Source organism: Coloeus monedula (assembly GCF_965178545.1).
Source record: "Coloeus monedula genome assembly, chromosome: 9".
Taxonomy (NCBI): Eukaryota; Metazoa; Chordata; class Aves; order Passeriformes; family Corvidae; genus Coloeus; species Coloeus monedula.
The window spans coordinates 24,935,419-24,952,710 of NC_138789.1; the positions used below are offsets into that span (position 1 = coordinate 24,935,419).

At 42.1% G+C, this 17,292-nt stretch overlaps 1 protein-coding gene across 2 annotated transcripts in view; it reads right to left on the bottom strand.

Annotated features, from left to right (window-relative positions):
• LOC309576307 (BEN domain-containing protein 5-like) overlaps positions 1–17,292 on the bottom strand; it is a gene marked incomplete at its 5' end in the record, with an annotated part of 561,692 nt that overhangs the window by 16,478 nt on the left and 527,922 nt on the right. Inside the window, 2 exons of one of the 2 annotated variants that reach the window (XM_082287521.1) lie at positions 504–637; positions 14,297–14,580. In XM_082287521.1, the coding sequence (XP_082143647.1) occupies positions 504–637; positions 14,297–14,516 (354 nt within the window). Of the gene's footprint in view, positions 1–503; positions 638–14,296; positions 14,581–17,292 lie in introns of those variants that run through there. The other variant, XM_082287520.1, reaches the window with a different exon arrangement.

Here is a 17,292-nt window from a genome sequence, read left to right on the forward strand (position 1 = left end):
TACATTTCCATAGTGGTTTCTGGCATTTGAACCTAAAAAGGCAGCTGGGAGTTATAATGGAGTGATACATTCCTGTCAATTCTTCTTGTCAGTCACTGCTGTATTTGGGCAGTCTCAGAGCACCCCCTCCAATTCCAAACAAGCAGTGAGCAGTATGTCACAAGTGCCACCAAGAACAGCTGGTACTGTCAGGTACTGGTGACTTTTAAGGCATTCTGGGCTGAAGTGGAAGAGCATTGTTCCACCAATCTCAGATGGCTGTTACACTGTGCAGACAGTATACACAGGAGAACATTTGATTGCACTTAAGTCAGGTTTTGAAAACCCATACCCCACCCCCACATACAATGTGACCCAATTTCACAAACACAATGTTTTAAGGGGATCAAAAGCAAGCCTGGAATTCTTAAACTAAGACGTTTGTAATATGCCCCAAGCACTTGCAAAAAAAGATTAAAAAAAGGAAAGGAGGAAAAAAAACAAAACCAGAAAGACTTCAGTACCTTACTGTGTCTAAGCTCCACATCTTCTTCCCCATAATCTGTAACCTCCCCAGCTTCTTCTATGTGATTGAGAGAGAGTTTGGGGATTTTAATTTTCTTCTGCATCACACTGTTCTCAAGGTCAGTTTTGTCCTCTAAAATGCATATTAAAAGTAAGATTTTGTTACATTAATCAGCTTTTTTACTTCCAAATAGTACATGACTTAGACAAGACCAGTTAGAAAACCCCAGCCTCCCACGGTCCAATCCCCTCATAATACCATGATCAAATTAGTCCATGGTGTAAATCCACTGATGCCCACTGGCAGTTCCAGAGTTTCAACCAGGGATCAATCTGCCCCAACACACGAATAAATACTGAAAAATGACAAGCTAAATTCAAGTGATCAAAGGTGTCAGTGAGTGGCTTGTACTATCACCAAAGTAAGAGCTGAAGAGGCTGTAAATCAAACTTCCTGAAAACCATCTGTATTGCTTTAAATTATGTTTACCACTGGTATTTTCATATTCATAATCCACTGCTGCAGTTCAAACTCTGCTTAGGGTTAAAGTGAAAATAAACTTGGTAATTCACCCCATACTCTAAGCATCATCTGTCAGCAGCACAGATCTATTTGCACACATGGCAGACTCTGCTGTTCTGCAAAGGGCTGGAAAAAGGAATGTTGCTGGAGAGCTTCAAAGTGCATTATACAAAGTTGCATAAGAACCAAATCTGTAACAAAATTACTGCACAACTCCTATTTGATGAATTAATGGTATTCGTCCTTTTCCTTTAGATACTATTGGCAAAGCCAATAAATATTTATATGAATCTTTGCATCTCATTAAAAAATTGAAGCAAAACATTTTCAAGTCTGTAATATTTTGACATATCTCAAAATTAGGTATTTAAAAATATTAATCTGAAAATACATTGAAAATATTTTAATATTCCTGAAAAGGTAGAGAGGGGATAGTGAACCAAGGGTACAGTCTCCCAAAATGTGCCTGTGACAGGTAAAATTCTTGTAGAACAGACAAGGTCTGAAAAGATTCACCTGTTCCTGAGAGTGTCAAGGAGAAATGCATTTAAACTGTCAAGCATTGCCTTCGTACACTGAGAGATTATGAACAGGAAAACATTCTGAGTCTTCTTATCCACCTGCAAATTGTATTCTGCAAAGTGTCCCATGAATATTTTTGAAAGTGCCAAGGAGAATGGCCCCTGTGAGTGCTGAGTTGCATTGACTTTTGCTTCCTCAAATTAGCATCTCTCCACAGGACCTCAAAATGGTTTGTGTTGACAGTGTAGGAAAGGGAAACAAAGGTAAATCACTGTTTAATGAGGAGCAAGGCATTCATTAGAAATGAATTACACAGATGAATGCAATTCATTTTGTTACAGATAGAAATGGATCTCTTGTAGGCAAATGGTGATATTACAGCCCAAGGCTATGTAAAAAGAATAGGCAAAGAACATGCAGAATAAGACATTAGACAACCTGAAATGAAACGCAGATGGTAGCAATAAATACTAAGACAGATGCAAAAAGAAACAGATAAACAACAAAAAACAGCTAGGCTTATTTTAGATCATTCTCCATTCCCCAGAGCATTGTGGATGCTTATCCCAGTCAAACAAAAAGGCAATCCAACCGTTTCAGTTTTGAAAAATAAACCCCTATGTTTTCATTTATTTGGAAAATGTAGATTCATCAGAAAAGTGAGATAAGCAAATTCTAATGCCAAAGAGATGAGAAGAAAATAAGGGAACCCTTCCCAAAAAACCCCAAATAACACAAACTTCCAGACTAAAGGATAGACTGATGGGTATTGGTATTTTCTTGGAATTTAAGAATAAATGAATCCATATTGAATGAGGCAAAAAAAGAAAACCACCAACTTTTTCTGTGTTCATGTATTTCAGGGTATTGGCTAGATTGAGGAATCCTTTGCTAAAATATGTTCTTTCAGTTCCTTGGAGGAAGAGCAGCACATGGATACTGCAGAGCCAACTGCTCCAGACTGCTTTGCCAAAGCACCTTCCACAGGACATGCAGATGACCTCCTTCTCTATTTGAAGAATTCAGATCAGTTTCTATCCTCTGAAATAACCCTTGGCTTCACAACCAGATGGACACAATCCATTACTTGACAGAGCTAACAAAGTTGTCTGCTGACAGCTCGCTGAGGTCACCAGAAGCCAGAACCCCACACCGAGTAGACAGGGACATGAGCCATCCTTCCCATGGCGGGGAAAAGTGACTCTTGGAGCAACCACAGACAGGGGTCACAGAGGAGTACGTGCCTGTGCAGACTACAGAAGTCAGCGAATACTTTCCAGTGAATAAACCAACATTGAAACAAAAACTATTTGGAAGAACAGTAATATTTATCTTTGATTTTGGCTTTTAAAGTCAATTCATAAAGGTTAATAACACATTCTATGCACTTAACACTGAAAATGAAAGAAAATACTTAGTTTGGGGTCAAAGAAAACAAATGCAAATTATCTGAATTCTTCATTCTCTTCACTCTCCACTCAATTTCAGTTTGCCTATGAAATCTATGTTTGCGAAATTTCACTGGTTTTGAAGTTTATTTATACATCTCCTTACAAATGCTTAGTTTGTACATTGCTGGCATGTAACTATCAACACAGTTCTCTTTCTGTTCATTTGACTTTTTGGTTTTACTGCTTATCTATACATGAACCAGTAAGCTGAAAAAAGGAACTCTTTTCTCCACACACAAAATTTGAAGAAACAATGAGTTTATGTAAGTTAAAGCTCAGGAACTTTAAATGTAATCAGTAAGCAAATAAATGTTCCTCTGCCTTCCAACAACAATACATATAATATTTTTTTACATATGCTCTGGTCTTTGAAAGCTTATTTCTACCTAACACAATCCATTCAGTGTGTTGAATATGAAAAGGCCTTTTGTTCTTTTTTTTTTTTTTTAAGTGCATTTCTAACCTCTGTTGTCTTCTGCACTAGCTGCAGACAGAGCCAGAAAAATCTCATTCTGAATTTGAGATTAATGCTGGAGTTCTGGCTCTTGTTCTGTTAATATTAATGGAATTTGGGAAGGGGTGGGAGGGAGAGAGTGGAGACATGGGGGAAGGGTAGGAGAAACATGAACATGCATTTATAAGCAGTTCTCCTCAGGATTCTCTGTCTGTTGTTGTGCCATCAAACAAAAGACAGGTACGAAACAAAAATCCAGCAAAAAACAACACACCTGTGATTTTGAGCCAGAAGAAAACCAGGATAGGAACCAAATATATGGACAAGCTGCAATTCAGTGCCTGGGGCTACAGAAGAGAGAGAAGGGCAGCCTAAAAGCATTGTAGCTCAGAGCCTCATTTTGAAATGACCCAAATTACTTGCCTGGACTTTGTTCCCAGCCATTTAAACCTTGCTAGAAGTTAAAAATTACACCTTCCCCTAGGTGGCTATGATCAGCTTGTTATAAAGTTGTGTCTATGGTTTTCCCTAGATATGCAATGAGTTCAGTGATATCAATTACTGAGAACTAGCACTTAACATACTTAATTAGGTACTTGTAACAAAATATGCAGGGTGGATGCTCGATACAAGAATGGATTCCCTCTGTTCTTTAGGAAGGGACATTCTGAAAGACACATGTATATTAGGAAAAATTGCTTTTGTTCACAGAGAACCTGGTATTCTGTGATTCAAGATAAAGAGTAAAGCATGCTGGAAATAACTGTACTCCAAGAAAAGGTCAGACTTGGAGAGATCTTGGCAGTCAACTCCTCACCATAGTGAAGTGCAGGCCTCAAGAGCCAGAGCACGTGACAGCGTCTCTCCCCATCCAGGCTTCTCCCAAAACTGAACAGGCCGTCAGAAAAAAGTGCCTGGGGAGATTTTTGGCCTCAGCAGTGCTCAAAGAAAGAAAAGCCAAAAAAGCAACCCTGCCTTAGAGAATCTCTATCAACTAGCAAATGATAAACTGATCCTGGAATGCTTTCTTCAATGAGGCCCTCATTTCAGTGTCAGGATAGGTGGATCCAGACCAATAGGTAACAGCTTCAAGTCTAGAGGGGCAGGGAACTGAGGCAGAGAAAGCAACTTCAACAGGGCAGGGATTTGGTTAAATCCAAGGAGAAATATGTTAGTGCTCTAAAACTGAAAACCCTATTGTGGGATGTAAAATAAAACTATGAAAATCTCAAAGTCTCCTTAAAGCACTCCTTACTTTCTAATTTAGAAATAAGGACTGAACAAACTAATCCCTTCAAAAAAGAGTTCAAATGCTGATTTTTTTTCCATCTTTGGAATAAAAGCTGGAAAAATAAAGGAAGAGAGATCTGCACTCCAAATGGATGAGGGATGGCAGGTCTGGTATCAGTCCAAAGAAGGGGCTTGGCAATGCTATAAATCTTACAGTAATAAAGTGAAAGAACCTTGAACAGAATTCGTCCTTCCCCTAAGCCTTCAAAAAAATTCCACTCCTTGTGAAAAATGATATGCTGACAGATGAAAAAACTTACCATCAGCCTTCCCATTTCCAGGCATGTACCCAGCACATATGGACAACACCTGCACAAGATTCCCCACACACTGCTGCACTGAACTGGTTTGCTACTGATTCAGCCAGGTTGCTTCTACAGAGGAGCTAAGTTCACCTGCCTTTGCAGGCTGTGCACTGGTTACAGGTCAGAAAAAGTAAAAGATGCAAAAGAACCAAAGCACAGATCCCATAACCAAAGGTGTATGTGGTGTTTTAAAGCAAACACGCCAAGCACAACAGGGCATGGATTCCTAAGTGCCACTTACACACAAATAAACAATATTCAATACTGCTGTGACTGAGAAGGAAAACAGCATGATAATAATAATAATAATAAAAAAAACCCACCTAGCTTATTTGAAGCTGGGAAAAAAAAAGAAATATAAATTACTTTCTTACTTAATTTAATGCACACATTAAAGGAGGACTTGAACAGGAAGAAGATTTCAGAAAATGTAATGATCCTGCAGGCCCAGAAGATATTCAGGATACAAAGCAAAAAGAAGTGTGCCTCATATAAAACATGTCTGATCTAGGAGTACACTGAGATTACAACCACTACCAAAGAAGAAACTGAGAACGACAGTAACAAACACAGGGCAACAGACAGCAGTGGAAATGCAGCAGTCATTTGAAGAGGACAGGTGCCACCAAACTCAATGCAGCTAAAAAAGGGAGGAATGTGCAAAAGAGGGGTCAAGCAGGTGCTGGCACAGTCAATTCAGGATTTGGATAGTAAAATTTACTATACTGTTTTGCTTTTTTTTTTTTTTTTTTTAAGACTAGAAGAGAGCTTTGTTGGAAGGACAGAGAAAAAGATTCCATAAATAAACACTGGGCACAGTGAAAGCACTTCAGAAGTATATTTAGTTGGACAGAAAGGTAGAGATGAGTGTAAGCAACAAAGCAGATGAGGAGCATGTAAGAGACAGCCAGATTTTGGGTTGGGAATGACAAATGAGATTATTCCTCCTCTTGACTCCAAATTCAAGATAAATGGACAAAAATTGTAGGAAAATATGTTGGGACATCCTAAGCATAAGCTGAAAAAGATTTCTGCTAAGGGTGTCAGAAAGGGAAGCTGACAAAAAAATATAAGTGAGAAAAGTTAGCAATAAAAAGGCAGAGCTGAGAGATGCCATCATCTGGGCTTGTATCACTCCCAAAAACTGAAGAACTAAGCAGTTCTGCAGCACTTTGCCAGAAAGAGAAAATGACAGCAACACACAAATAAGTGACTGGAAGGTTGTCTTCAGAGCATAAAGAAGAGGGAGCAAAGAAGTCAGGGAAGAACAACACATCAAGCAGCAGTGTGACAGGCAGGGCCGATAAGCACAGGAAGGTGAAGACATGCGCTTGAGGAACTGGCCCAAAAGCCTGCTAAATCTTGTGAAGTGAATTTCAATAAAGTCTAAAGAATTGGAAACAGAGTGAAAATAATTCTTAATCAAACTGGGAAAAGCAAGATAGAAAGGTCCTAAACTACTGCTTGACAGGTTTAGAGATGATGGGTAAGAAGGATGATGTGCCAGGAGCCTGAACCAAGAGTGCTCACTGATGATGGAGAGAAAGCCACACCTGCTTTGTACAAAGGCACTAAAGAAGGGAGAGAAAGATTAAGGAGCCAAAATCCTACAGAAGCAGAGCACAGATTACATAAACCTCTTAAATTCTCTCTGAAGTCCTAGATCAAGACTGGCTCTTGTCCATTAATATTTAATACAAGTAAATGCACAGAGCATGGACTTCCTGCTGCTCTCACAAAACCCAAAACAAACTAAAACTAAAAAAAACCTATCATGCCAGCTACTGAAGCAAATAATGTTGAGGTGTCAATGAGATACCCAGTTTAATTCTGGTAGGAGTGAGAGCTATTGATATGGCCACCTATTTGTAGTCAAATTTCTAGTGCACATGAAGAAACTCAAGTATTTTCTAACATTCTCCTTTTTCATGTGCTCACTCATCAGCAGATTGTTCAGATCTACAGTCTTGAGTATCAGCCCAGATATGTCAGACCTGTGCTGCAAGAAAAACTTACATGTATTTTCTTCCTTAATTTCCATTATTAATATGAAATCTATTTTTCAGTTCAGAAGTGAACACAAAGTCTCATCAAAAATAATTAATCAAAGGCAACATGACAAACTAATACAACTAAAAACAGTCATCATTCTTTGTCAGCAAAACTCTGCCTTTCATTTAACTTTTAGTGGTACTAGAACTTGGCTGCAGCACAAACAGATGGAGCTGGACAATCAAGTTAAGAAAAGACTATGCTGAGAAACAGGAAATCATGCTCTCTACAAGACTGAGGACAGTTTTAATCTTGGATCCAATATTTACTTAAATACTGACCTTGAATAATTCAAACTTTTCATCTTACTGTCCCCATCTAGCCCACTGAAGTGTTGTACGGATTGTTAGTATTTGTACAATACTCTGCACATGTCAAACACGAAGGATTACAGCTCTTACTGAACAACTCTCTTAATCCTTTCTGAAACAAGTACACTAGTACAGCATTACCATTAAATTAAAAAGAAACCCTGAAAACAAGCAGGATGTGAAAATGCCATCCTTTACCATCCTTTAAATCTTTCTTCTGCACCTACACATGAAACCTAACTATGGAAATTACTTTTCAAAACGTGGAACATGATAAATATTTCACAAAAAATCTTTTATAGCAAATGCTATATATTTCTTCAGAAGTTCAAAAGTTCATTCAAAGAGATCATCAGTCTCAATGACAGCTACAATTCATCAATCTGGCTGCCCTCACCAGTCCATCTGTATTAGACTGTACAATTATATTAGGACCAAACCCTGTGATGATTTCATGATCACACAGGCCACAAAGCCACAGAGATGCTGCCCACAAGCTGTCCAGCAGATAAAGCAGAAGCCTACAGAGATCACTCAAGGAAGCCTCCACAAGTATTTCTGCCCAAGGAATAAGCTTACTATGGAAATAGTGGGTAGATTTATGCATTTTTTCAGTTTATATACAAAAATTACAATGTGGTTCAGCCTCTACTATTTCTAAAGGAATTCTTTAAAAACGCATATAATTGACTGACTGGCACTTACACAATAGACTGGAAAAAAAAATGTTTTACTGTTAAATTATGAAAACAAAAACATTAACTTACATTTTTCTCCTTTTTCACTCCCCTGCAAATTTTAGCATATTTTAATTAGTTTTAGTTACCATAGCTACCATAACCATATTATCTTTGAAGACAATTTTATTAAAATCCTGAAGTTCATGTTTTTACTGTACGCTAGCTAAGCTTATACAACATTTACAAGCATAACTAGTGTTAAGTGGTGCAACATAAGGTACTAAGACCAAGAAAAACAATAGTGTAGGTCACCTGTATGTCTTTACGTTATAAAAATAAATTAGATGATGACTTCTGACTATTAAGGTGAAGCAAAAAGCAAATGTGACTGAGGAACAAGCAGGTCAGTTGAGAAGGGTTAAAGACAAACAAACAAACAAACAATGTACATTCAGAATAAGCAGGGTAATACAGGAAAGGAAGAAATTAAATGTAAGTGCAACATCTTCTTCCACAGAAAAATCCCAGCTTTTATATTAATTTTTACTGGCATTTTAGCCTGCTGATGACATCACCACTCTCATAAGGGTTACTCCAAACCACTACTTAGCAGCTACAGTTTTAAAAGTTCCAAAATCTTTTTGCTGCTGCCATTTAAGCTTTGTGTCAATGTGGCATACTAAGACTCCAACACTAAACAAACAGAAACTACACCCAAAAGACCCCACAAAATTGTGCCTTTGTACAAGTCCTTCATATCTCACGTATGCTCCTACACTAGGATTTAGAAGAAGGGAAAAAAACCTCCACCCTTCATCTTACATGAGTTAAAAATAAACCAGAAATGGATCAAATACAAAATGAGTGTGAAATCTAGCTTTAAATATTTTTCATGAATACTGCCACACTTGTGTTCAGGACTATATTTAGGAGTGTGAAGTAGTTAGTTACTCTGTTACACAAAATGATTTGCTGAACCTCTGCCTACAGCCAGCTCTTTTACCTGCTGAGAAGGTAACACAGCAGTAGCATGTCAGCTAAGTATGTGACAAAGTAGGCCATGCACGTCAAATATCACAGTAAAAATTAAAAAAAAAAAAAAAACAACAAAAAAACCCCGCTATTATGAACAAGGTTACTTCAGCACTGCCTAAACTGCTGAGCTTAGCTCCTGTCAACGACTGGAGTGGGCCCTTGGCATGGCAAGACCTAATGCACAGGCACAGGAGGTGACACCACCATTAGGGACAGCTGGACTTGCTGCTCAAGGGCAGTGACACCAAAGCTCTTCCCAAGTACCTCCAAAGCAGCCCAGGAAAAATCAAATACATTAAAAAGAGCCTGTGAGGAACCACTACCAGGACTGGGAGGTTTCCCACAGCCTCTTCCTGGCACTTCTTTACTCAGGGCAACCCTTGGGATCACCTGAGATGCAGCTGCAGGTGCTTTGACTTCTTTCCTGGTGCCATTTCTGCCCAGATCCCTGTTGCACACCATCCAACTTATGCTGATAAGGGACAGACCCAGAGATTCCTGGGAACAAGAAGTCAGCTGTCCCTCCTACCACAATGGTTCATTCACCCTACTGACTGCCCTGGGAAAGGAAATGGGACATATGGAGTGAGCAGGAACATGGGAGGGAGGATGGGTACAATGGCCACGGCTATGACCTGCTTTATGTACTCCAACTCCCCAAGCTGTTGGAATGATGCAAGAAGGAGAAAATCCATGGAGAAGCCCAAGATTACAGAAATACCAATAAAAGCTTGGACTTAAATATTACGCATCAAGAAAACTTCCTAACCTGAATTTTTTATATTCTTGATATAATCAAAAATCTTGTATTGCACATTTTTCACCTATTCCAGAATTTGACAAAGGGTCTTTCCTCCATGAATGATCCATAGCAAAGAAGCTTGGATACGCAGTAAGAAGCTGAAACATTCTTAACCTTACTCAAAACTCAGTCCCAGAAACACTTAATTTAAATTTTTTCTATGAATAGAGATTTTACATCCTTCTGAAATACACAATAACTTATCTCACCATGAGCTGCACAGGCTCTTAAAAGTAAAAAAAAAACAAATCACCTAACCTACTCCAATAAAAAGTGGAGCATAACATTTTATAAAGGGGCAAGAAATTATAGGGATGCACACAGGTATTGACACATTTGCTGTGGCAGCTAAGGAATTGCTGACGAGAATCTGATGGAGATATGTTTGCTATGATAGTGTGCGTGGAAAATGTTGAGGGCAGCAGCTAGAGAGCACAATTATTTACTGTAGTCAGGAAAGAACACCTCCTAGGAGAAGAGAGTCATTATCAACTTGTTAACATAGCCTGAAGTAGGGAACTTTTAGAAGTCCCTGAAACTCAGTTCATTCCACCTAATATTCATCACTTTGGAAAGAAAGAAGCAGCTCCAGTGGAGTCATCTAAAGGCCATGCTCCTATAAGGTGCATATGCTCACAGACAACATTCTGCCAGTGACTACTGGACAAGTGTGGAAAAGCTGCAAGTGGCGTAAGTGTGCAAAGAAGAGGGACCAGAAAAAACAGCTTTGGAGAACTTTGAGGAGAGGACAGAAAAGAAGAAAAAGGAAGGGTGTGGATGATCAGAAAGACAGACTCAAACTCTTCCTGAAAAGCTGCCTGCTATTTTTGTATTCTCAACAAGACAGACCAGCTAACATCACCTCAAGAAACCGCTCTGTAGTCAAACTTCAGTCTGCTGACTTCTATTTTCCATTCAAGAGGCAAGTAAAATTATTCCTTTATTACTACATAGCAGCAGCTGCTGGTACGCAAACGGTGAACTTGTTAAGGCACAAGACATTCACTTTCATGTGCCTTCTGTGGCTGGAAGGTCTAGAACTGAGTCAGGTCAACCTAGTCTTTGGCTAACTTTTGAAAAAGTGGAAGGTTCCCAGGCCAGCACATCCCAGCAGTCTCAGCAGTTCCCAGCCACGCACACAGGGACACAAGGGAAGGCACAGCTGCTCAGAGTTCATCCACCACTCTTCTCTAACACTATCACATACTACTCACCACAGAATAAAAGACAACAGCATTTATGTCCACAACACACCAAGTCTCTCACAGTTACTTGATGCTCTGAGCATGTCCCAACACACTTCCCTCTTTTATTTTTCCTTTTTAAACTTAGGATGCCTTTTCAGCAGCTCTCTCTGCTCTGCAGCAACAATATCCCTCACAACTGCATTGCCTTCCAACCATCCAACCTCACCACAAAGGATCAAAGAATTGCTTCTAGACTCTCTCAAATGAGGACAATTGTTTTATGAACTCTTGACACAACCAATGCTCCAATAAAGCTATGTATTATGGGCATAAACCTGTACTTAGGCCTGTGTGAATTCCTAAATTACAAGGGTAGAAGGTAGAAAGGTATCTAAATTTCTTCAGACATAATAGGAAAGAAAAACTATTTTCAAAAGAAAAAAAAAAAGACATTAATATCGGTCTTGTATCTGTGTTCTTTCTCTTCTCCTTTTTTTTTTTAAGTTGCTAGAAACGAAAAACAAATGGATCTGCTTCTCAAACTATGATTAATTTCCACTGCATGGAGAGTGTTTGATCATGAAAATATATATAAAAAGCTAGAACTTTTCTTACTTGAGCAGCCTTGGTAAGTGGAAGAAAATTGGTCACCATTCAAACTGTAAAAGAACAGGCTTAAAAAAGCCATTTTCCCTTCCTATTCCTTCTTTGTTGTTTGTTTAATTTAATATCTGTAGCCTAAATTTGATCCTGAAACCTGTTCCTAACAGAGAATTCTTGGACCAAAGCAGTAAATCTTTAGTCATTGATGTATGATTTGTGCAGTTAAGGGTTCCTTCCAAAAAATTCAAAATCAACTATGTATATTTTAAATATAAAAGCAACTTTATACACATTATTTACCTTATTACTAAGATAGGCTGGAAACCTTTAGAATTAAAAGTTCTGTACTGGTATGTGAAACATTATTGCAGACTTGTGAAATTATTTTTAACTAAATAAGCAATTTGTATAACGTAACACTTGCAATGTTTGCCATAAAAACTTATCTTAATCTGAGTTGGTCACTATAAAGCAAAAATTGTGCTATGATGTCTTCATGCAAGACCAAGTTTTTTCTCCAAAGTTTTTTAACCACAATAAAAACAAACACCAGTATTAACATTTTGGGGAGAAATGACAACTTTAGAAGTAAGCAACCCTTTGTATACAACTTCTGTTGAATTCACCTAAGGTATTTTTACATGGTGCAGCATGGAAAGAAGCACAGAAGGATTCATTTGGTGTTCAGGTGAGAAGTTTTCCAAGCATGCAAAACACAGATCTAGTCAGAATACATTGAGATGTGACAGCTGTAATAAAGATAGCTGTGTGTTTCCTTGTGTTCCTGGCTCAACAGGAGAGCTTCCTGCAGAAATTGGAATCTCTGGAGAGCAATTAGAGCAAATCATTAATACAGGTAACAAGTCCTGTTCTCTGGAGGAAACAGCATATATTGGTTTGTTCTGGTTCAAGAGACACGAAACAAAGAGAAACTGTACAGAAGAATTCAGGAGAGCACGTCTTGGGTAGACACAGGCTCTGCCTGGAACAAGGGAATTGGCAGAAAGAAGCACTTCCTGCTGGAAAACTGAGGCAACCTGGTTCAACATGTGACCCAAGTGTCTATTTCTAAATATCTCTCTGAAGAACTTCAGCTATGTTGAGATGGACACGAGGAACTGAAAGGGCACTGCTGCTGCAGTTCCCCACTGGGACAGAGGAAGGTGAAGTCCAATGGGATGCCGCCTTTGGGAAGAGGCCATGCAAACCCTGGATGCTGAGATCGTTGTCTTCCATGGATCTGACAGAAAACCTGCAAGAAACACTTCACATGCATTCCTCTGCCACACACAGGACACACAAAACGTGGGCTGGCACAGCACAACAAAAACTTAGCAGGAGACTCCACTCCTCTGCTGGACTGCCTAACTGTTAAGTTCTCCCGAACTTCTGGAGTTGCAAATACTCAGAAACTGGAAAAGCGTTACAGAGAAACTCATGTTTGGCTGTTCCTTGTTCTTTTGAGGTATCAGTTTATGGCCAATACTAGAAACAGGATAATGGCAAAAGTGACTGGCTGAGCCAGGGACAAACTGGACCACCACCAGGCTAAACTGGCTTAGGAACTGTTAACTTTCAAAAGTAAAATTAGAAAAATAACAGTTTTGCATGACTTTAACACCAAGTTACTGTATTTAGATATCAGAATTCAGCACTGCCTTCCAAGAGCTCAATACTAAACAAAAGAGTTTTTAAGCCCATTCCATATTCAAGGAAATAGACATAACCAGTACTTCTCCCAAAGTGGAAAAGTCAGGATGGGAACCCAGTGTCCTCTTTGCTACCCAGGCTGACATTTCAAATGGTCATTGCTGTCCTTCAAAAGCCCATTGGGCAAATCCACACTAACCAGCAATTTGCTCCAACCACCGAACTTCCTTTCCATGTCAACTATGACTATGGCAGCAAGAAAACTACGCAAAGTCTTCAAGGAAACACTCCGCCGAAGAGTCACTGTCTAGGGACAATGTGACAACAGTACTATCTCACAAGGGCTGAACTCCTTCGAATGGCCAAAATAGGGGGTTCTTTCTTACTGTACGCTTTAATTGGTCCGCTTAGCGTGGAAACATTTGTAATCTTTAAACATGAAACAAACCAAATGCAGCAAGCCCACGCTTAACAAGAGCAGTACCTGGAGGTCTGGTTTCCACTACTGCCTTCCAATTTATGAAGTCACTTAAACTAACAAAGCGGACACAAAACAGCACCCCTCAAATTTGGCAAGAACTGCAAAGGTACACAAATGACTCCGTGCACTATAAATAAGCCGTGGACGAAAATCTGAACTTTTTTTCTTTGCTTCTTTTTTTTTTTTTTTTTTTTTTTTTTTTTTTTTTTTTTTTTGTTATGTTTCCACGGTCCCCTTCCCGGGTATCACGGAGGGCATCACGGGGCTCGCGGTTATTTTGGAAACCGACCCTTGGGCCCCCTCCGCGGGCCCGGGGCAGCTCGGAGCTGCCCCTCCCCACCCTCGGCCCCGCGCCCCCCCCGAGCCGCCCCCTCCCCTCCCACCCTCCCTCAGCGGAGAGGGGGCGGCATCGGCCCCCCCCGCCCTGCGGCCCGGCCCGCCCTCACCTGCCAGCGCCAGGATCTGGGCCTTGTGCAGCAGCAGGCGGTCGCCCCACTCGCCGGGGCTCTCGTCGTCCTCGTCCGCCGCCTCCTCGGGGTTGCGGTACACGGTGTAGACCTTCTGGTTGTCGAAGTCCTGCTGGGAAGTGGGGCTGAAGTCCCGCACGCGGGACACGGGCAGCGCGTAGCACACGTTGTCCTCCAGGAACCGCACGAACGCGTACATGGTGCGGGGCGGCCGCGCGGCTCCGCGCCCGCCGCCGTATTGTTCCTGCGGCCGCCTCTGCGCTCGGCTGAGCGGGCCTGGCCGCGCCGCCCGCCGGGCCCCAGACGGCGCCGGCCAGGCGCGAGCAATCCAGCGCGGAGCGACGCGAGCGGGGCGGGCCCGGGCGGGGGGAGCGGGAGCGGCCGCGGCCCCGGCCCCGCTCGGTGCCCGGCGCAGCCACCGCCCCGCACGGCCCCGCACCGCAGGGCACACAGCCCGCACTGCCCCGCACCGCCCCGCAGGGCACACAGCCCGCACTGCCCCGCACGGCCCCGCAGGGCACACAGCCCGCACCGCCCCGCACGGCCCCGCACCGCAGTGCACACAGCCCGCACTGCCCCGCACTGCCCCGCACCGCAGGGCACACAGCCCGCACTGCCCCGCAGGGCACACAGCCCGCACCGCCCCGCACAGCCCCGCACCGCAGGGCACACAGCCCGCACCGCCCCGGCACCTGTGCCCGCGGGACGGGTCTCGGCTCCTCGATCCCGACCCTCGGCCTTGCTCAAGCTCGGCCCCAGGAAAGGCCTCGGGAAGCTCTTTCTGCCCCCAGGTTGAGAACACCGTACACGTGTGCCGCAGAAATAGGTTTTGTTCCAGAGAATCGTGGAGTGGCTTGTGTTGGGAGAGACCTTAAAGATCATCGTGTTCCAGCCCTGCTGCCATGGGCAGGGACACCTTCCACTGGACCAGGTTCCTCCAAGCTCCATCCAAGCTGTCCTTGAACAGTTCCAGGAATGGGGAATGCATGACTTCCCTGGACAAACCTGTACCAGGGCCTCACCACCCTGACCACCCTAAGGAATTTTTTTCTAATATCCAGTTTATAGCTACTCTTTAAACCTGAAGCTGTTTCCCTTTGTCCTGTCACTCCATGCTCTTGTAATAGTCTCTCCCCATCTTTTCTTTTAAGTTCCTTTTAGGTGCTGCAAGGCCACAATTAGGTTACCCTTAAGACTTTTTCAGGCTGAACAATCCCAATTCTCTCAGTCTTTCCTCATTGGAGGGGTGCTTCATCCCTCTGTTCAACTTGGTGGTCAGCTTTGAGGGGAAGCAAGAGGAGTGACACACAGTGGGATTTGTTCCGAGGGCCAGGACAGGGCCAGCGAGTGCAGGGAAAAGCGGCAGCAGGAGGGACCTGAGCCAGGAGAGCAGATCCTTCCTGGCCAGACAACACAACACACAACCCCACACTCATCTGCCACTTGGCAACAGGACTTGAGCATCAGTTTTTACCTGAAGGTCCTCCTGGTAACGCAGAACCACCTGCACTCCATCATTCCGTGCCCTAGGGATTGCTGGAAGAGCACAAAGCTCCCTCATCCTCCCCCAAAAGAGCACAGAAAGCTGAAAAATGCTGTGCAGGTGTGTCAGAACAAGGGTTAGAGACGGCGCAAATTTTAGCACAAATTCCCAAACTTTTGCAGACTCTTAGATACCGAATACAGATGTTTTGAGCTCCATGTATGAAAAGTGTAACGTGGCAACTTGCTTATGGTTCAGAGCAAACTCTTACTGCTGTTTCTAGTCCTGAGGTCTGCTTTACCCAACCAGACTTAAGAACAGAACAATCATATGTGGAGAACTGTTTAAAGTAAAAATAAAAATTAAAAAAAAAAAACACAGAATGAGTATGAGAGAGGGGCATCACCAGTTTTTTGTTTGCAAAAAACCAACACAAAATGAAACCAAAACACATTGTCTTTTCTGTTTTTCATATCCCTAGGCGTTTGTAGTACTATCTGTGCCCATTGCACTGGGTAAAACCACACTGTACTTGTTTTTCCTGGTTGTCTTTTATAGACTTCCTCATACATGGGGACAGACCACAAGCTGGAAAACATGAAATTCAGTTTTGACCGAGCACTGGCACAGGTTCCCAGAGAGCTTGTGGGGTTTTCATCCTTGGAGATAACTCAAAAGCATCTGGATATGGTCCTGGGCAGCCCCTTGAGCAGGGGCTGTATAAGGTGAGCTCCTGAGGCCTCTTCCAACCTCAGCCATTCTGTGAAAGGGCCACAAACATTTGGTTGTGCCCAGCAGAAATGTGTCTTAAACAGCACATGAAAACATAAGGAATCCATACAGGTGTAGTTAAGCCAATGTAAGTATTTCAGCAACAAGCTGTAAACTTCGCATACAGTAATGGCAGCTTTATTATTTTAGCAATTACAGAGTTTTGCAAATACTTCCGTTTAAGATGGGGGATTTAAATGGCAGTACTTTATGTTAACAATAAAGTATTGCCAGACTGGTGTGTAATTACAGGCAAATATAAGTCTGCTACAAAGTATGGATGACAAATGTATTCTAGTAGCGCGTCGGCAAGGGAAATGAAATTCCAGCAAGGACTGTGTTCCTGATCAAACAATAACAGCTGCTGTAGCACTGCTGTCTCCTCTACCTCGTGTTACAGTGGGGTACAGGGAGCTGCAGAGAGACAACAGGACAGGCTGATTGCTGGAATTACTCCATGGACACTGGTAAAATTATGTGAAGGACAGTTTTGTCCTGCTAAGTTCAGTGGGCAGTGAGGGATTGGGTACACTGCCTCCTGCCAGGATTGCATTCTCTCCACAGCTGAATTCTATTAGTGGGGTGCAAGGCTGCTGTCAAGAGAAAGGAACTTGGAAAAAGGGTAAAAGTGGAAATAATGGGAAACAAAGAGAAGCTCAGGACTCAAAAATTAGGTTGAGTTGGAAGGGGAGAGATCTCTTTGAGTACCAAGGAGGCCTGG